Source organism: Malus sylvestris, chromosome 10 (genome assembly GCF_916048215.2).
Source record: "Malus sylvestris chromosome 10, drMalSylv7.2, whole genome shotgun sequence".
Taxonomy (NCBI): domain Eukaryota; kingdom Viridiplantae; phylum Streptophyta; class Magnoliopsida; order Rosales; family Rosaceae; genus Malus; species Malus sylvestris.
Window position 1 is genome coordinate 29,889,589 of NC_062269.1, and position 20,924 is coordinate 29,910,512.

Genomic DNA, 20,924 nt, shown 5'->3' on the forward strand with positions numbered 1-20,924 from the left:
AGAGTGCCAAATTGCATAATGCAAGTACTAACATCCAACCAGGAACAAACAACAGAGAAAATAGCAAATGAAATAGATAAGGCACATTTCTCTATTATATAGAAGCAAAAACATGAAACTGTAAGTTGACAAAGAGCCGGCACAATGAACAAAAGAAGCTCGAAAATATATTGCGGGGAAACACACATATGGAAGTATTTGGTACCTCGTGCTTTCTTTCTTTTCTCACATATTCCTTCCTCTCACTTTTTTTTTCCTCAAAAAAAGTAAAAAAAATATCAAATTAAGACCTCGGTGATAATAACAGATGCTCACACAATCAGAAAGCCGCCCATCCTACTGCACTTGTCTTTGTTGAGCCTGATCCGGTCGTGGGGGGAAGATTCCTCTGGAAATGAATCATAAGAAAATGCATCAGTAATCAGAATTATGGAAAAAGGGTTCTCCAAGAGGCAATGATAAGTAAAATGTCCATAGCACTGACAGAGTTTGCATCTTTTTCCTTTGTGTCTGAAGAAATGCATCGATCGACATAAAAACAAAGGACGCAGAAGAAAGCAGCTGAAACAAAAGGAAAAACAATACCAAATTTGCTAGAACTAAGCTTTCTGATTGCAATCACTTCCTACATGTTCAAACTTTGAACGCACTTGACAATAAGGTGCGGACATAAACGAATGTTGGCTAGCTACTCATTCAGAGCTTGCCGTTCTCAGAATGGGACTCGGAACCAACTTTTCAGGTCAATCAGGATTTGAAGGGCTGGTAAGGCCTGTATCAAATAAGTTAGGGACATTGATGACAAACATGCGCCATATATGGTCAGAAGCAGCAAGTCACTCAAGACATACTTCGACATTACCATTCAAACAACACGGATACAATCAAAATTCAATAATACGCATAGACAACAGAGATCAGCCTATCAACAAACAATCGATACTGCAGGTCTCCATAAAATCAACACAGATACGATCAAACAATTTGTGCCTTCCCGTGCACTCAAGTTCCGTAGTTTAGACTAGATTAGAGCATTAAACAAATCAATACGCAAATGCTGAAGGTGGAATTCTAGCATTTTAGTCAGCTAAGTTCGATGACAAATGCTATAGCTAATATTTACTGAAACTCAAAGACACATTGCATTTGATTTTGAACTTCGAATTCCAAATTCAAGATGAACAACAATTACAGCTGAACAAGAAATGTAGTGCCAAAACAACAATGACTAACATTTGCATACCTCAATCTGGGAAAGATCCGATAATGGGTCGGATCCACGTCTTGTGTTATCCGGCGACTTGACACCACCAGAGCTGATTCTAGCAGCAACAGGGTCATTGGGAGGTGGTGGCAGAGCCGACCTAACTTTCCCGGACCCGGGTGGCGGAGCCAACCCCAAACTAATCGGTTTTGCCTTTGCCGTCCCGGATAGCCCGGCAGCGGACAACATCCCGGCCCCACTCGTCGGCTTCGGCTTCACATTTATCCTTATCGTCTCACCTTCCTTCAGATCCCCAAAAATGACATAAATAAACACAATTGCTCACTAAAAATGAGAAATTAAAGTAAAAATTTTCGTACTTTCAATCTGTGATTGAGGGCGGGATGAATATCGATGTGGCCCTCGTCGCTGGTTTCGCCGCCGTTGCTCTCCTTCTCGTGCTCCCTCTTCACGTACTTCTCGTGGTCCGAAAGCGCCACGTTGAAATCGAACGCTTCGTTCCGCTCCGCGAACCCTAGCCCGATGAAGGCGTGCTTCCCGGTGCCGTCCTCGATCTTGAGCACGAAGTAGCGCGACGAGTCGAGGACGGTCTCAACGGAGGTCTCGCGCTGGCCCGGGTAGACAAAGCAGGCGGCGAAGAGCTCGCTGGAGTTCGGATCCTCCAGCCGGATCTCGCACCGCTCCTTGCACGACACGACCCGGAGCCGACCCGACCAGATCTTATCGGACTGGAGCCACTCGCCGCACTTGTATCCGCCGGAAGTGCTCCGCGGCGGGATTTTGAAGACTGCGACCTCCCGGACCACGAGAAGCGTGTGCTCGAACGCCTCCTCCTCGTCCTCAAACGACATCGTTTCAGGATCGAACTGGGGGCTGAAAGCTTCGAGCTTTTCCGGATTCCGATCGAGCAATGCGGCTGATAATTCGAGAAAATTACAAAAAATTATTATCTTTTGGGGATCAAATTTTTGGTGAGGGAGTTGGTGATTTGGATTTGGGGAGAATTTGAGATGAATTTTGACGTGAACTCGAAGTAATGGGGAAATGGTGGGCGGCAGGTTTCAAATGAGAAGAGTTTGCAGAGAGACGTGGGTTCGAAGGTGAGAGATGGAGTTTACTTGAATGGTCAACTGGATTTTGTCTAAGGTAGATGATGTGATATTACCCTTTTACCCTTTTACCTCAATCTAAATTGTAAAGTAAATCGAACTCAAAACATGCTGCATTTATCTAATCCACAACGCCAACTCATCTAACTTGGTGTCAATTGAATCAAGTACCCGATGACCGTAACACAAAACTAACAAGTTACAAGAAATCTGATAAAATTTCGGAGTATCAATAACAATTTCATAAAAATATTGCTCTCCGTCTCAGTCTCTTACTATTGAATTGGGCCTATTGGGCTTCAGATTTTAAAATTTTCAAAAAAAGCAAAGTGGTCGGAGTTCGGGCATTGTTATCTGGGCCAAGAGTTTGGGTTCGTTTTGGCAATAAGCAACAGTAGAGGGGCAATTTCGGAAGCTAATCCAGCATATATCACCGCAAAATCAGAGTCTTCACTGACCTTAAACCCTAGCGCGGACGCCGAGCACCTTCTCCGCCTACATTTTGGAGCTCTCAGGTACGAATTTAATATGTTTTTTCTGAACAATTTCTTGTCTTTTCTCCTTAATAATTCATAATTTTCATGTTTTAAAACCTCCAATTTCAAGATTACTAAACAATTTTTTGATAAAATTCGAGATTTTTTAACGCCAAAAAATAAATATCGAGGAAATTTCTAGGGATTTTACTAGTTGGAGTTAATGGGTTGATTTCAATTGGAAAATTTTCAGCGGAGTTTTTTTTTTAATAAGGATTTCTGTGAGGGTTTCATGGAGAATTGCTTTTAATTTTCAGCAGGTTGAAGAAAAAAGCAGGCAAGGCAGCATGTATCTTCAATACTACATAAACGAGAATGGCAACAAAGTGTACACCACCAAGGTATGTGATGATGATGAGTGTTTTGGGTTGTTGTTAGAACACGTAGTGACTTGCCGGCATATCGATTTTTGAGGTACTTATTGAACTTTTCATTTGCTTTTGTGAATGCAGAGGGAATCACCACTTGGGCATGCTACGCAATCTGCCCATCCCGGTAAGATGTTCGAGTCCTTTTTCGAGCTTGTTATAAGCTTTTCTGCTTTGATAGTTGTCTGAATCGGTGGTTGCATAGATTGTTTATGTTGTGATTAGTGAGGGTTTTGTACCCCTGTTGTTGATATAGTATGGGATCTTCACTGTTTACTGCTATCGCGATGGTAGGAGACGGATGAAATCAAAAGTAGTCCTAAGTTCCCGTCTGGTTGTTTTCTACGAATCCTTTGGATATTTCTAGATGCTTGGAGCTGTAATCTTTCACGAGATTTTTCCGATCATTGCTATTGGAAATGCAAAAATATAAGATTGATTGCTGTAACCTACGTCTTCTCTGTTGCCTGATTGTTCCCGAATTCTCAATGCCGTGCTCTGAATGGTTGTGTTATGTGTGTATAAGTAATGAGTCCTGTGATGATCTGGTGTCTGTTACCCTTCTTAATGTTCTGTGTGAAAAGCGTCCCAGTTCTTTTTGTTACTAATCCATTTCTTTCCCATGATTAACTGCAGCCCGCTTCTCCCCTGATGACAAATATTCAAGGCAAAGGTATCTTCTGAAGAAGCGCTTTGGATTGTTGCCAACCCAGCAGTCACCTCTAAAGTACTGAGTACTTCACATGTTTTCGCTGCTTTCATGTCGTTTTTTGAAGTGTCTCGGAGCTTGAAGTTTTACTAGGTGTGTTATCTGGTTGAACCTCTTCGGTACTGTAACTGAATGTCTACCACCGGTATGTAGCGGCACCACAAATGATTGTGGACTGGTTATCCGTTAAGTTTTTGCCGAGTGTCGTAGATTTCTATTAATATGCATTGCGAATTTAGTTTCAGCCTTTATCTACCCAAGTTAAGGTACTTATACAACCATGGATTTGAATTGAATGTATATATGAGCTGATATCCGCGCAAATATAATTGGTGTGACGCTATCATCGCACCTTAATCCAATTTCGGAGTTCATTTTAACCACTCTAAGAGCTCGTTTGGATGTGCTTTTAAAATGATTAAAAGAGTTTTTAGTGAAAATGTATTTAGAACCAATCTTTAGTAAAAATGCAAGTAAATCTTGGAAAAACACAAGTGTTTCTTGGAAGAAGCACATAACTGGTGTGTATCTCTGAAAGCTTTTTCAGTCATTTTAAAAACACATCCAAACGAGCTATAAAGTACGGAGAGAGACATTCGAACTCGGGTGCTAGAGTTCATCTGTACTAGCCAACGTCTGACGACCTCGTTTAACACCTGAGCGACATTCGAATCTCAATTACCTATCCTGTGCTCAACTCCAGTTCTTCTGCAGCACGTCGAGGTTCATTTAGTTGTCTTGCATGAGATTCCGAATATTCCGCACTACATGGCACCTTCCGCGTGTCCATTCCGTCCAGACACAACGCCCTTCATCATTATCATCTATGGGCCTTTTTTTTCCTTATAGTTATTCCGGTTAAGTTACACAATAAATTTACTATCAAATTTGTTATTTATTTGAGTCAAATTTTAATTCTCTCACCTGTAAATATATATCAACACGACCCACGCGACCCGTATGCAATATTAGCGACACAAATTACATTGTCTTAGTGTCCATCACACTGTGGCACGTAAAGGCAAATTGATTTTTCCATATTTACTCGAAATACAGGGACAGCGGAGACAAGGCTCGACCAATCAGAAGACCGGATTGTTAATTTATACGCAAGAAAGTACAGAAAAAGAAAAAAAAAAGTAAAAAAAAAGTAATTACATGCGCGGGTCTCCATTCCCTAAAATTCCAAAAAAGCCCAAACAAACGTACTAAAACGACCTCGTTCGTAGCTGCCCCAGAGTCTTCACTCTCTCCCCTCAGTCCTCACTCGCCCTGGAAGTTCAACACCGTTGACCATCTCACTCTCTCTCTCTCCAACGCTCTTCGTACGTTCCTCCTCTCGATCTGAAACCCTAGCGTCTTCCGAATCGCATTCGTACACAAATGCGCGAGTGAATTTACGTATCTGAAGCTGTTGGTTTCGTTACTGTTGCAGGAATGGCTACCGGAAACCTCGGCGGATTTCTGGGGCTGATTTTGGCGGTTTCGATCTGCCATGCTGCTGCTTCTGTCTTCCACCCGATTTCCGACTCTCACCGGTCCGCGGCTGCGGAGCTATTTGCCCCCGTCGATGGATCGTTCGGGAGGTAATTCAACCCTCGAAATGATTAATCTTTTTGTTTAATTTTATATTTTCCGTTTGGTTTCTGAGAAAATGAAATGCTTTGGATGATCCGATTGATCAATTAAAAAGGGATTTATTTCACTTTTATGTGACGTCACCGCTTAGAATTCTGCGATTTGACGTTAAAGTTTCGGTTTTTTCCCTGCATTTTACTATAATGCGCGGTTAGCGTTTAATTCTGGTGGAATTTGTTTTCATTTGCATGATTAGAGTAGTTTATTTTGGATATTGATTTCAAATTTGATTTTAATTATTCGATTTCGATAAATTGCTGACAGTTTAGAAGAGGCATACGAAGCCTTAAGATCGTTTGAGGTTCTTGGGATTAATAAGAAGTCCGATATACGGACCGCTACTTGTCAGTCTGTTGTTGAAAAACTCAGGTCATCGTCGTCTGCCCCAAAGGATTTGTTCTACGCCTTAAAGGTTAACGGCATTTTGGAATGCGAGGTTACAAATGAAGTATTTGAGGTACTGTTAAGTCTTTAGCACCCTTTTCTTTGTTCTCGACATGAAAGTAATTACTTATGAGTTATGTGGAAGAATAATGAAGTTGGTGACTAATTCTTAATTCCTTGTCTAGGGCATTGCTTCAAGACTTAAAACTAATGTCAATGGTGCAAGTTCATTGCTTGAGTTGTACTACTCAATTGGAAGCTTGGTACTTATTAAGGTAAATTGTTGATCTACCCTTCGGCAGCACTTTCCAACTCAGGTTTACATCTTCTTTTTGGTTTGAGGTCTTAGTTTGGCTGCAGATTCAACATGTAGGAATGGTGATTTATGAAAATAAAATCAACTCTATGCGGGGAAAAAACAAATATTTTGAATAATGTTACTATTTTAATTGTTTGAACTATTGTGCAAGGGCCTCTTTTCTGTGTTTCTTTGAGGCCCTACGTCTTTAGATTATGAATTCTTTTCCTAATTCTTGTATTTTGTCTTTCTTGCTGCAGGATCAAAGTCCTGAAGTCGATGTACTTCTTGCTGATGCTGGTGGGATTTTCCATTCTATCAAGGTAGTTCCCACAACAACTAGTGGTATTTCTTAGATGAAATATTTTCAGTTTTTGCTATCTCCAGGTCCTGACAGAACTTGCTATGTCAGATAATTCTTAGCTTCTGGTCGCAACTTTATTTTCCTTGTAATGTGAATGGGTTGTTCGGATTCTGAACTCTCAATCATTTTCCCTCTTTTGCATTCACTTTTTTTGATGTCTCACATAAGAATATATTTCTTTTTGAATTTATGAATGATTGTGAAATATTGTTGCAGTCTCTCAGCCAGAGTGATGGAAGGTGGCGCTTCAGTTCAGATAATCCTGAGGCTAGTACCTATGCTGCTGGTAATGACTTTTGTTATGCTTCATATTTTCTCATGGATAACTTTTTCTGATCAATTGGTGATGTCAAGTGGGAACTTTCCCTCTAGACACCTAAATTCCTTTGCTCCCCTTAGATCTTTATTCAAATAGAGGGGATTTAGCAGCACTTTGTTATGAAGACCAATATTTCTTTTACCATTTATTTTACATCTTCGCGGAACATGGTATAGATATTTAGTAACTGTAAGTGGCTTATACTCACTATTTGAGCTTGCCATCCCCCTTGCAGGATTAGCTCTTGAAGCACTTTCTGGAGTTATCGTATTAGAATCTTCTGAAGTTGATCAGTCTAAGGTAGTCTACATTCTTTCTCTTGCTTATACAGGCACCAATCAAACATATTCTTATTATGTTTAACTAAAGTGAACTGAGGCTAAGTTTTTTCTAGAAGAGTTGAAAACTATATATATTCATTGATGTAGAAAACCGTAGAAGAAAATAGCTAAGGTACACATGTGGCCACTGGCCACATTATGTTAGCTGTGCATGCAATTGTGGTTTATATGATCAGCACAGAAACACGTGCCACATTATGTTATCTGTGCATGCAAGTGTGGTTTATATGATCAGCACAGAAACACGTCTCAGATATTGCATGCCATTAATTTAATAGTATATTAGACGTTTCAACCGACAAAGTATAAATTAATACAATATCTCAGAATTGTTATATCTTTACACACTGACCAAATAATTACCAGTGTCAGTGGACTTATTTTTCTGTTCCATTTAGTCTTTTTTTATATAGATGTGTAATAAGTTGTACAAATCTTATTAGTATAATGTGCTTCTACTCTGTTATTGTAAATTTTTTGTCCTTTTCTGTTATACAGTTCATTTTATTAATACTCGATAATGTTGTCTCTGGGCAGATTGGTACATTGAAAAGTGATATTTTGAAGCTTTTTGACAGTATTGAGAAATATGGTATGTGTATCTTTGTATTATTTTCCAACAGATGTCTCCTTATAAGCTTGTTATTTTCATTTTTCTTTTTCCTATGCTATAATTTTTGATTCTGTAGGGCAGAAGCTGATGTAGGTTTTAGACTCTCACCTAATCTGGATTTTCATTATATATAGTAATCCATGGTTCATGAACTGCTTCTGTGAAGTTCTATATCATCACATTTTACCAGGAGTATGGTGCAAAAAATTTGGTATTTTGGGTCACAGTTGCTTTAATTGCATCTTTTGTCTGGGTGATATCATGGAACTTTATATCTGTCATTTTAGTGATACCCAAGCAAGTTTAACTTTATAAGATGAGCTTGCAGTCTGCATGCATTTTGATGTCTATGCACAGGGTATTTGTTTTATTTTCATTAATTATTCAATCCAGCTTTCAACTCCGCCTATGTCTTACATGGCCGGTCCCAAGCCCGGATAAAGGAGGAGGGGGAGGGCGTCAGGTAGTCGACAGCCGGCACTCCATGATCACGTCGAATCCTTATGAAAATGAATCCAGAACAAAATCGTGCTAAAGCTAGGGCGTCACCCGTAAGTGGCGCGCTGTGTGGCCCGAGCACAGTGATAAGTGAGCAAGGGTCGCTGTATCTCCATCGGCACCCGGATGCAGTGTTAAATGAGCAAGGGGGCCATAGAAACTTCTTTTCGAACGACTCCACTCAAAGTTGTTTGGGAGCATATGCTCCTATCAACTTTACCCGGGACACACAAAAGAAGTACTTTGATCCTATTAGACGGGGGAGGGTGAAGAAGCTAGGACAGAAGGGTAGAGTTCAAGAGAGCAAAATGCGTTTAGGAACGTGGAATATAGGAACCTTAACGGGAAAATCTATGGAAGTAGTGGAAGTTATGGTGAGGAGAAGGATAAATATTATGTGCCTACAAGAAACTAAGTGGGTTGGTAGTAAGGCAAAGGATCTAGAAAACTCAGGGTTTAAACTTTGGTATTCGGGCACAAATAGAACGAGAAACGGTGTTGGCATCATCGTGGACAAGACCTTGGTACAAGATGTTGTAGATGTCAAGAGGGTAGGAGATAGAATCATGGCAATCAAGATTGTAATAGGACAAGAACTTATCAATGTGATTAGTGCGTACGCACCTCAAGTAGGGTTGGATACGAGTTCGAAGGAGAAATTTTGGGAAGATCTTGGAGACTTGGTGCAAGGAATTGCTCAGACGGAGAAGTTATTTATAGGAGGAGATTTAAATGGACACGTGGGCAGGGAGATAGGCAACTATGGAGGTTTTCATGGTGGCCATGGTTTTGGGGAGAGAAACGAGGATGGGGAAGCTATCTTGGATTTTGCAATGGCATATGATCTCTTCTTAGCCAACACCTTCTTTAAGAAGAGAGAAGAACATGTGATCACCTACAAGAGTGGGTCGTCAAAAACACAAATAGATTTTCTTCTAATGAGGAAAGGGGATCGTATAACTTGTAAGGATTGCAAAGTTATACCAGGAGAGAGCGTGGCTAATCAACATCGCTTGTTGGTGATGGATGTACATATCAAAAGAGTAAGACAAAAGAACAAGACTTGGAAGTGCCCAAGAACTAGATGGTGGAATCTAAAAGAAGAAAAACAAGCCATTTTCAAAGAGAAGGTAATCACCCAATGTGTGTGGGATAGAGAGGGGGAAGCTAGCCAAATGTGGGATTCCATGGCTAGTTGTATCCGAAAAGTAGCAAAAGAGGTATTAGGAGAGTCCAAGGGCTTTGCCCCACACCAAAAGGAATCTTGGTGGTGGAATGAGGAGGTACAAACAAAGGTGAAGGCTAAGAAGGAATGTTGTAAAGCCTTATACAAGGAGAGGACCGATGAAAATGGTGAAAGGTATAGAAAAGCGAAGCAAGAGGCGAAGAAAGCTGTCAGAGAAGCTAAGTTAGCGGCTTACGACGATATGTATAAACGACTAGATACCAAAGAAGGAGAGTTGGATATCTATAAACTAGCTAGAGCAAGGGAAAAGAAGACAAGGGACCTAAACCAAGTGAGGTGCATCAAGGATGAGGATGGAAAGGTTCTTGCTACAGAGAACGCGGTTAAAGACAGATGGAGAGGTTATTTTCATAATCTTTTCAATGAAGGACATGAAAGGAGTGCTTCTTTAGGGGAGTTGAGTAACTCAGAAGAGTGTAGAAACTACTCCTTTTATCGTCGAATCCGGAAGGAAGAAGTGGTTGTAGCTTTGAAGAAGATGAAGCATAGAAAAGCAATAGGCCCAGACGATATACCAATCGAAGTGTGGAAAGTTTTGGGAGAGACAGGTATAACATGGCTCACTGACCTTTTCAATAGGATTTTGAAAACGAAGAAGATGCCAAATGAGTGGCGAACGAGCACTTTGGTGCCTATCTACAAGAATAAGGGCGACGTACAAAATTGCATGAACTATAGGGGTATTAAGCTAATGAGTCATACAATGAAGCTCTGGGAGAGAGTCATTGAGCATAGATTGAGGCAAGAGACACGGGTTTCGGACAACCAATTCGGGTTCATGCCAGGGCGCTCAACCATGGAGGCAATCTATCTCTTACGAAGATTGATGGAAAGATATAGAGATGGGAAAAAGGATTTACACATGGTCTTTATAGATTTGGAAAAAGCGTATGATAGGGTCCCAAGAGACATTCTTTGGAGGATTTTAGAGAAGAAAGGAGTACGAGTAGCATATATCCAAGCTATAAAGGATATGTATGAAGGAGCAAAGACTGCCGTAAGAACTCATGAAGGACAAACCGAAAGCTTTCCCATAACTGTAGGATTACATCAAGGCTCATCCTTAAGTCCTTACCTTTTTGCGTTGGTAATGGATGAGTTAACAGGACATATTCAAGATGATATTCCTTGGTGTATGCTTTTCGCAGACGATATAGTGTTGATAGATGAAACTCAGGAAGGGGTAAATGCAAAACTTAACCTTTGGAGAGAAGTGTTGGAATCTAAAGGTCTTCGCCTAAGCCGATCAAAGACAGAATATATGGAGTGCAAGTTCAGTGCAAATGGAGGCCAAAACGAGTTAGGGGTGAGGATCGGAGATCAAGAAATACCAAAGAGCGACCGTTTTCGTTACCTAGGATCTATCTTGCAAAAGAACGGAGAATTAGATGGAGATCTCAACCATAGAATACAAGCTGGATGGATGAAGTGGAAGAGTGCATCCGGCGTGTTGTGTGACCGCCGTATGCCACTGAAGCTCAAGGGAAAATTTTATAGGACGGCAATAAGGCCGGCGATGCTGTATGGCACAGAATGTTGGGCGGTGAAACATCAACACGTACACAAAATGGGTGTAGCGGAGATGAGGATGCTTCGTTGGATGTGTGGGCACACGAGAAAGGATAAGATTAGGAATGAGGATATCCGGGGTAAAGTAGGAGTAGCCGAAATTGAAGGAAAGATGAGAGAAAATCGGTTACGGTGGTTTGGACATGTGCAAAGAAGGCCTACTGACGCTCCGATTAGAAGATGCGACTATGGGACAGAGGTTCAGGGCCGAAGGGGTAGAGGAAGACCTAGGAAAACTTTGGAAGAGACTCTAAGAAAAGACTTAGAGTACTTGGATCTAACGAAGGACATGACACAGGATCGAGCACAATGGCGTTCTAAGATTCATATAGCCGATCCCACTCAGTGACTTGGATTTTCCAAGTCTCCAACCAAGAAGTTTTCCTCACTCGGGAAATTAAGGGAACACTACCCCAACCTACATGCTCCACTCAGAAAGCTTCAACATACAAGCTTCAACAAAAGAAAATTCAAAGAACTTAGCGAAGAAGGCTTTGGTGTATTTAACACAATACGTTGAAATGAAGGAAAGCTTATTTATTGATATCCCCGATAAGCTACAAATATGTACATATACATGAGTCAAAATAAACACACAAGAGGGAGCCTTCACAAAGGTTGCTTAGGAGAAGTCTCAGCAGTCGGTAGAGCCCCAGAAAGAGAAGGCACCGGAGGGGGATCATTTGGAGCCTCAGTACTGGACAGAACCCTAGAAGGAGGAGGCATCAGAGGTTGATCATTTGGAGCTTCATTACGCGGTACAGCCCCAGAAGACGAAGGCAATAAATGCCTTTGGAACAAACCCACAAATCTCTGATGATCAAGTAAAACCTGACCATCAGTTTCCTTCATCTGGTCAAGCTTCCTCTTCATGTTTGTAGCATAGTCATGTGCGAGCCGGTGCAACTGTTTATTCTCATGCTTGAGCCCTCTAATCTCCTGTTTGAGACTCATCACTTCAGCCGCCAATGATTCAACTTGGCGGGTTCGAGCAAATAGGCGTTGGGCCATATTAGACACAGAACCTGCACACTGAACACTGAGAGCCAGCGAATCCTTAACAGCTAACTCATCAGACCGTTTGGAAAGTAGTCTGTTATCTTTGGGAGTGAGAAGGTTCCTGGCCACCACCGCAGCGGTCATATCATTCTTCATCACGGAATCCCCAACGGTAAGAGGACCAGTTGGGGAGACGAAGGATGGGCGCCATATGTTGTCTGGAGAAGGCGGGGCTGCCTCTTCAACAAGGTTCAAGTCAAAACGACGGTCGGAGGGGCCAGACATTTTCAAAGGTGTTGAAGAGAGAAGAGGTCGGACAAATCAAGATCTTAGAAGTGCAAGAATGAAGCTTCTACTGGTGGAGATTCAAGTGTTCTTTGGAACTTAATGCCAGCCTCTATAAAAATCTGCACTCGACGGAGCTTCAGAAATCAAAGAGGCGCCTGCTCAGAAATCGAAGAGGCGTTTGCTTTCTCAAAAGTTGGGCTGCTTAGAGATCACGAGGGTTGATCTCAGAAATCGAAGAGCCGTTTGCTTTCTCAAAAGTTGGGCTGCTCAAAGACCACGAAGGCCGATCTCAGAAATCGAAGAGGCGCTCGCTTTCTCAAAAGCTGGGCTCCCTAGAGACCACGAGGGCCGATCTCAGAAATCGAAGAGGCACCTACTTTTCCAGCCTTGTCAGCACCTGTCACACGCACACTCAGCTTTGCGGAAATTATGGGCATTCTGTCAAAGACTTCTGGGGAAGTAGAAAACACATGAATCTTACTGTTCAATCACCCACTTCCCACACGCAACAATAGCTCATGGGTACCACAGATAACTTTGCCAAAGTTCTCTGCCAAAGTTGAGCACGTGAAGCTTGCAGCTCCCACTACATCGCTCTGACCAAGAAGGGTAAAAGAATAGCAAAGAAACAGCACTAACAAAGTTTAGACCCATAAATTTTGAAGGTCTAGCTACCATATTATTACCCACAAGGGTAAAGGAACAGTACCACTGCTGGATAATTGGAAAGTCCATGTATGTCAACCTCTGTGCTTCGTGGCAAGGTAGACTAGCAAACATGCCCAACCTTTACTCACATTCGAGAAAACACTCCCAATAAGATTGCTTGCACCAAAATCGAAGAGGCACCGTCCTCCGAATCTAAAGAGCCAGACTCCCAACATGACTACTTTCTTAAAAATCGAAGAGAGGGTAAAGGAACAGTACCATTGCTGGATAATTGGAAAGTCCCTGTGTGTCAACCTCTGTGCTTCGTGGCAAGGTAGACTAGCAAACATGCCCAACCTTTACTCACATTCGAGAAAACACTCCCAACAAGATTGCTTGCTCCAAAATCGAAGAGGCACCGCCCTCCGAATCTCGAGAGCCACTCTCCCAACATGATTACTTTCTCAAAAATCGAAGAGACACTGCTCCCCGAATCTCGAGAGCCAGACCCCCAGCATGATTGCTTTCTCAAAAATCGGTGAGGCACCGTTCTCCGAATCAATCGAAGAGGCGCTCGCTTTCTCAAAAGTTGGGCTGCTCAGAGACCACGAGGGCCGATCTCAGAAATCGAAGAGGCACCTACTTTTCTAGCCTTGTCAGCACCTGTCACACGCACACTCAGCTTTGCAGAAATTATGGGCATTCTGTCGAAGACTTCTGGTGAAGTAGAAAGCACATGAATCTTACTGTTCAATCACCCACTTCCCACACGCAACAATAACTCATGGGTACCACAGATCACTTTGCCAAAGTTCTCTGCCAAAGTTGAGCACGTGAAGCTTGCAGCTCCCACTACATCGCTCTGACCAAGAAAGGTAAAAGAATAGCAAAGAAACAGCACTAACAAAGTTTAGACACATAAATTTTGAAGGTCTAGCTACCATATTATTACCCACAAGGGTAAAGGAACAGTACCACTGCTGGATAATTGGAAAGTCCCTGTGTGTCAACCTCTGTGCTTCGTGGCAAGGTAGACTAGCAAACATGCCCAACCTTTACTCACATTCGAGAAAACAGTCCCAACAAGATTGCTTGCTCCAAAATCGAAGAGGCACCTTCCTCCGAATCTCGAGAGCCAGACTCCCAACATGACTACTTTCTCAAAATCGAAGAGAAGGTAAAGGAACAGTACCATTGCTGGATAATTGGAAAGTCCCTGTGTGTCAACCTTTGTGCTTCGTGGCAAGGTAGACTAGCAAACATGTCCAACCTTTACTCACATTCGAGACAACACTCCCAACAAGATTGCTTGCTCCAAAATCGAAGAGGCACCGCCTTCCGAATCTCGAGAGCCAGACTCCCAACATGATTACTTCCTCAAAAATCGAAGAGACACTGCTCTCCGAATCTCGAGAGTCAGACCCCCAGCATGATTGCTTTCTCAAAAATCGAAGAGGCATCGTTCTCCGAATCTCGAGAGCCAGATACCACAGACCACTTTTTCAAAGTGCTCTGACAGAGTTAAAACATGTGAAACTGGCAGCTCCCACTACCGTGCTATGACCAAGCAGGGTAAAGGAATAGCATTACTACTTGTTGTTAGGGAGACTCCTATATATGTCGACCTCCATCCCCAACGGACAGGCAGACCTGCAAAAATGCTCAACCCTTCATCATATCTGAGAGGGCACTCCCAACAAAGCCTTTCGAAATATTCAGCTTTCTTTCCCCCCGATAATACCTCTGCAAACAAGCTATACTAGAGCAAGAATATCTCATATCATCAGGGTTAAAAGCAAGAGTATCCCATATCATGCTTTTTCCCTGTTTTTTCTTTTGGCCTTGTTTTTACCTGCAAGACAAGGAGAAAGAGAGCAATCAGTCAGCACTTGGAATCAAGCTTCCAGCCAGGAACTGACTGCCTGGAACCCCTTACCTGATTACTTACCTGGCATTGCTCTCGAGTACTCATCTTCATCATCTTATGTTTCCAGGGAAGATTCCGCATCTGCTTGAGGAACAGATAGGGCAAGTGCAAAGGATACAAGGAAGCATGTGGAGACAAGCGTAACAGCACACGTGCCGATACATCCATTACTCTGTCAAAAGCAAAAGTATCCCATATCAGCAGGGTGGAACGTACTCTAGATTTGATGGACTTGTTTTGACCCTCAAATTCTTCAGTCGGCCTTATACTCTGGAGGAAACCAGAAAACCCTCCAACTCAGTTCAAGAATAAGCCTGTGGAAAGTTACTTCTTCAAAAGCAAAAGTATCTCATATCATCTCTTCTCATTTTTCTTCTCTTTATCCTTCATGCTGCTGCAAGATGGGGAGAAGGTGAACAATCAGTCGGAGCTCTGATTGCTTACCTTGTCTGTCACCTCTTTCAGCAGACCCCCTAGCTCGGCGACTTGGGGGACTCCTACTACATGGTTTGTATCGCGCTTGACCAAGCCTGAAACTACAAGTAAGCTTCAAGTGAAATTGATACATTACCTTGTGCATCTCCACCAGTTAAAGATACCACCCCTGGATGGAGGAAGAGTACTTCCAGAGAAGATGCCACATCTACCTATGAGACAGATAATGCAAGTCAAGACGACACCACACTCCGATACTTAGAAGTTTCGTGATTACGAGATCATTCTCCCACAATATTTCCTAATGTCATTTGTACTAAATCATTCACTCGTACTCACTAAAGGAGAGCTTGAACCTATGTACTTGTGTAAACCCTTCACAATTAATGAGAACTCTTCTATTCCGTGGACGTAGCCAATCTGGGTGAACCACGTACATCTTGTGTTTGCTTTCCTATCTCTATCCATTTATATACTTATCCACACTAATGACCGGAGCAATCTAGCGAAGATCACAAAAAGCGACCGTTTTCGTTACCTAGGATCTATCTTGCAAGAGAACGGAGAATTAGATGGAGATCTCAACCATAGAATACGAGCTGGATGGAAAGAGTGCATCCGGCGTGTTGTGTGACCGTCGTAGGCCACTGAAGCTCAAGGGAAAATTTTATAGGACGGCAATAAGGCCAGCGATGTTGTATGGCAGAGAATGTTGGGTGGTGAAGCATCAACACGTACACAAAATGGGTGTAGCGGAGATGAGGATGCTTCGTGGGATGTGTGGGCACACGAGAAAGGATAAGATTGGGAATGAGGATATCCGAGGTAAAGTAGGAGTAGCCGAAATTGTAGGAAAGATGAGAGAAAATCGGCTCTGGTGATTTGGACATGTGCAAAGAAGGCCGACTGACGCTCTGGTTCGAAGATGTGACTACGGGACAGAGGTTCAGGGCCGAAGGGGTAGAGGAAGACCTAGGAAAACTTTGGAAGAGACTCTAAGAAAAGACTTAGAGTACTTGGATCTAACGGAGGGCATGACACAAAACCGAGCGCAATGGCGTTCTAGGATTCATATAGCCGACCCCACTTAGTGGGAAAAGGCTTTGTTGTTGTTGTTGTTGTATTCAATCCAGCTTTCAGTTTGGTTTTGTCATTTAATTGTCTGGTATATTTGTTATTCATGTGAAATCATATAACTATGTTTTGTAGATGATGGGACCATTTACTTTGATGAAAAAGTTGTTGATCTGCGTGAGCATCAGAGTCCTCTTTCAACTACTGCATCAGTTATTCGAGGATTAACAGCATTTGCAACTGTGACATCTGGAAACATAAAGGTGATTGGAAGCATACTCAGTGCCACTTTCTTTCCTGCTCTTCCGCGCAATGCAATTTCTTTTTGGGGAATGAGGGGGTTGGTATTATATGCATACTAATGCTTTAGCTTAGAGTTTGCAGATTCCAGGGGACAAGATATTGGGTCTGGCAAAATTCTTCCTTGGAATTGGCATTCCTGGCAATGCTAAAGACTTTTTCAACCAAATAGACTCATTAGCGTCTTTGGAAAGCAATAAGCAAGTGCTAAACCCTGTTCTTTTATTGAATAGCATCTCCCAAGTATTTTGCATTTCTAACCGTGCAATGCAACATCTAAAGTTAAATTTTTTTTTTTTGTGCCCTAATTTGTGTGTTTTTTTCTCTCTTTTCTGGTGCAGGGTCTCTATTCCTTTGGTATTATCACTTCCAGCTACAGTGCTTTCATTGACCAAGAAAGACCTGCTCCAGGTTTGTCAATTTATCAACACAGCATTTCTTCTTTGAAACTGATTGCTGTGAGGTATTACGGTATCACACACACACACACACACACATATATGCATCTCCTAGGTTACAATAGAAGGATATGCCTTTTCTTTGATGTATATCTATACATATATAGTATGTATTGTCTTTTGAAATCTGCACTGTTTACCTTTTTCCTCAATCCGACTTTTTTTGTTTTTTTTTATGTTTTTTGTTCTCTTGTTCAAAAGTCAAACTCCTGTACTAAGTTATGCTCATATTATTTTCTAAAGTGTACTGCTTTTAATTGACCTGCACAGAATCAGTGTTTATCACCCATCTGTGGATTAATTTTTTTACCGAGGAAAAGATATAGTTACAAAATAATGTTGCTTATGCCAAATAACATACTTTGGTTAATTCAAATGTGTTATTTGTACTGGAAATTTTAATCAGGTGAAAGTGAATACCGTGCTTGGTTCAAGTGCACCACCTCTGACAGTTAAGCTGGTGAAAGCATTCAGTTCTGGTTCAAAAGCTGCGTCCAAAATTGCAAGCCAGGTGGGTAATAACTTTTTTTCCCTTCTTTTCTTCCTATCACAAATTAGTTTTGGATATCCTTTTTTTACAAGATTTTTGCATGGATGGCGTTTGGTTCACTGCTTTATCATGTGTGTGATGTAGGAACTCAAGTTTGACAAAGAAAGTGGGTCCCATTTCTTGGATGTTCTGCCAGAAAGTATCGATGTTGGAAGTTACACATTTGTCTTTGAGGTACCCTTCTCTTTCCTTTGGTTAATTCCTTTGGATTAACTTCCATGTGACCTCAATTTGTACTGAGTTTACCAAATTTTCGTAGGTGGTTCTGCATGATTCTGAAGAAGAAAATGTTTATGCAACTGGAGGGTCTACTCAAGTACAGATATTTATCACAGGAGTTATCAAAATTGAAAATGCAGAGATTGCAGTACTGGATAGTGATATTGGGAGCATAGAAACCCAGAAAAAGTACGTACTCAAATTTTATTTGGTTTATATTTCCTGCTCTATCATTTCTTCTTCTGAATTTTTATCTGCAAGTTGAATGCTTGTAATCACATGGTCAATGTGGATTTTTTTATATTTTTTTTTTCATTTTTTATAATTGTTATATGACAAAGGCCGTGCTTATTCCCTTCTGAAATATATAAACTTTTTGTTACTTGTTTGTTGTCGATTTAACAGACTAAATTTAGCCGGAGGAAGTACTGTCTCACTATCAGCTAACCACCTCCAAAAGCTGCGTCTATCCTTTCAATTGACCACTCCTTCAGGGCATGCTTTTAAGCCTCATCAGGTTTGTATTCTGTGTCTTTTTGTATTCTTAAGTAAATGCTCTCCGTTCAGTTCTCTTAGGCATTTGTTGGGCCGCAGGTATTTCTTAAGTTGACACATGAGACCAAGGTTGAACATATCTTTGTGGTGGGAATCTCTGGCCAAAAGTTTGAGAAAATACTGGTAAAGTTTCTTTGAATTCATCCCCTAACTTTTGGCTCTTTTTTTTTTTTGAAGACTGTCAGTTGAAAGCATACTTGGTCGGCGATTTTTTTTCCCCCGCATAGATTACTATGCATGTATGTGCAGTCAAATGGGCCTGATTTTTGCGAACACTATGTGGAGCCATGTAGCGCTCTTTTAGAAATGTAGATCTTTAGATTTTTCATTTTTTTTAATTTATCTATATAGGTGATACTGTGATAAATAAACCCATGATTAATGTCTGGATACTTGAATAATATAAAAGTGCAGTTTTCACCATCTTAGGTCATGGATTTACCCCAAGGAGAGCTCTTTAATTTCTTTGTTTTGATTGGTTTTGGTATCTTGTTACAGGATTTTCTCGGATTAGTGGAGAAGTTTTTCTATCTGTCTGGTAGTTATGACATTCAACTAACTGTTGGTGATGCTGTAATGGTAAGCGTGAGCTTTCCTCAAGTTTTTAGAATTGTTTTTAGTTTTTACGTGCTGTTGTCTAAGCGAACTTCTTTCCTTCACAGGAAAACTCTTTCTTACGGGCTATTGGCCAGATTGATTTGGATCTACCAGAAGCACCTGAGAGGGCCTCGCGCCCTCCTTCTCCAGCTGTTGATCCTTACTCAAAGTATGGGCCCAAAGCTGAGATAACCCATATCTTTAGGGTTCCAGAAAAGCGTCCTTCTCAGGAGCTCTCTCTCGTTTTCTTGGGCCTCGTGCTTTTGCCATTGATTGGATTTTTGATTGGAGTGAGTCTTTCTTAAGTGAATCCTTGATCTGTTGTCATTTGGCTCTGAAATTTATTAACAGTTCATGCTCGAATACCCTTGGAAAGTCCAAGTTGGTTTGAGGTGACCTGTTCATAAACTGACATTCTCTAGAGTACGAAAGGGCCAAAAGAGATTTGGTTGCTGTCAACATTCTTTAAGTTTTTACCCATTTTGTATTCTAATTAACTGTATTTTATGTATTAAACAGCTATTACGCTTGGGGGTAAATCTGAAGAACTTCCCCACTTCAGCAGTACCCGCCACCTTCGGTATCCTATTCCATGTTGGCATCGCTGCAGTTCTTTTGCTCTATGTGCTCTTCTGGTTGAAGGTATGCCATTAATTCTGTTTACTTGCACTTTCAGTCAGGAAGGTTCCCATCTGCTTCATATCCCCAATGATCTGGACGATCTCATTTTAATATTTATGGGAACTTTAACGAAAAGCTTCCGGTACTGTTCACTTTAACGAAAAACCACATTTTTACACTAAAAAGTCAATCATGGTACTATTCACTTTACTCTTTATTTTGTCCTTATCGTTAAAACTCAAAGTTTTTAAACCATTTTCATTAGTTTTCCTAATATTTATAGGGTGACCTGTTCTAGAACCCAAAAAATAACACTAATATATATTTTGTTCGCAACATAGGGTACGCTTATTGAAGATGATTTTGGCTTTTGAATGCAGTTTCTGAGGCAACCATACAAAGTTGTTTAAGATTAGGCATACTAGTAAACGTCATTTCAGTTTCCCTGCACATGGATTAAGCTTTGCCTACTTGTGTGTTCCATGTACAGTTGGATCTATTTACGACTCTCAAAACGCTTGGATTGTTGGGAGCCTTCTTGCTGTTTGTCGGACACCGAATTCTTTCCCACCTGGCCTCTTCGTCATCCAAGTTGAAATCTGCTTGAAATGGCAGTCAAGTAATCTCCCATTTAGAGAGATCAAAAGAATTTTCGGCCTTGAAAGAGATATCGAAAGGGTGAGGAAACTTTCGTTTAGAGACGAACAGAGCGTGGGAGTTTATAGAACAAATTTTGTAGGGCTCTTTGTTATGTTATACATGTACCTCTTTAACTACAGAATTTTATTTACCCATAAATCATATTTATAGAAAAAGAAAGTTGTACCCACGGGACGGGCTTCATCTTTCACATCAATAGTATAACTTCGACATATCAGAAGTACATAACTTTGCAATGAACTGCGTCGATTACATCATTATTCTCATCAATTTTTCCTTTCCCGACTCATTATTCTCGAACGTCCCTTAACATGTCAAAGTTTTCAGGGGCCAAAGGGCGTTTGAGCATTTCCTCAAGACGGGATTTTGAACTCGA

The 20,924-nt window shown here is 41.3% G+C and overlaps 3 protein-coding genes across 6 annotated transcripts; 2 read left to right on the forward strand and 1 right to left on the reverse strand.

The window, feature by feature from the left end:
- Positions 1-68: 68 nt before the first annotated feature.
- LOC126585400 (uncharacterized protein At1g03900-like) lies at positions 69-2,349 on the reverse strand. 2 transcript variants are annotated; one of them, XM_050249823.1, is made up of 3 exons: positions 1,585-2,347; positions 1,244-1,507; positions 69-388 (listed from the first exon to the last, which is right to left on the reverse strand). In XM_050249823.1, exons 1-3 carry the CDS (start codon positions 2,074-2,076, stop codon positions 320-322), a joined length of 825 nt encoding a protein of 274 aa, XP_050105780.1. In that variant the 5' UTR covers positions 2,077-2,347; the 3' UTR covers positions 69-319. The 2 variants fall into 2 exon arrangements, with proteins under 2 accessions (XP_050105780.1, XP_050105782.1); XM_050249825.1 differs by lacking the exon at positions 69-388 and adding an exon at positions 404-772 and having other exon boundaries at positions 1,585-2,349.
- A 335-nt stretch (positions 2,350-2,684) lies between these two features.
- LOC126585408 (H/ACA ribonucleoprotein complex subunit 3-like protein) lies at positions 2,685-4,191 on the forward strand. 2 transcript variants are annotated; one of them, XM_050249839.1, is made up of 4 exons: positions 2,685-2,849; positions 3,128-3,211; positions 3,323-3,365; positions 3,875-4,191. In XM_050249839.1, exons 2-4 carry the CDS (start codon positions 3,158-3,160, stop codon positions 3,970-3,972), a joined length of 195 nt encoding a protein of 64 aa, XP_050105796.1. In that variant the 5' UTR covers positions 2,685-2,849; positions 3,128-3,157; the 3' UTR covers positions 3,973-4,191. The 2 variants fall into 2 exon arrangements, with proteins under 2 accessions (XP_050105796.1, XP_050105797.1); XM_050249840.1 differs by having other exon boundaries at positions 2,759-2,849; positions 3,131-3,211.
- A 918-nt stretch (positions 4,192-5,109) lies between these two features.
- On the forward strand, positions 5,110-20,784 carry LOC126585389 (dolichyl-diphosphooligosaccharide--protein glycosyltransferase subunit 2-like). Of its 2 annotated transcripts, none has more exons than XM_050249802.1 (20): positions 5,110-5,272; positions 5,383-5,533; positions 5,850-6,042; positions 6,155-6,244; positions 6,528-6,590; positions 6,848-6,917; positions 7,186-7,250; positions 7,829-7,883; positions 16,724-16,851; positions 16,964-17,088; positions 17,230-17,299; positions 17,753-17,857; positions 17,981-18,070; positions 18,156-18,304; positions 18,521-18,632; positions 18,710-18,793; positions 19,169-19,249; positions 19,333-19,557; positions 19,787-19,909; positions 20,379-20,784. In XM_050249802.1, exons 2-20 carry the CDS (start codon positions 5,385-5,387, stop codon positions 20,493-20,495), a joined length of 2,094 nt encoding a protein of 697 aa, XP_050105759.1. In that variant the 5' UTR covers positions 5,110-5,272; positions 5,383-5,384; the 3' UTR covers positions 20,496-20,784. The 2 variants fall into 2 exon arrangements, with proteins under 2 accessions (XP_050105759.1, XP_050105760.1); XM_050249803.1 differs by having other exon boundaries at positions 16,973-17,088.
- Positions 20,785-20,924: the final 140 nt, after the last annotated feature.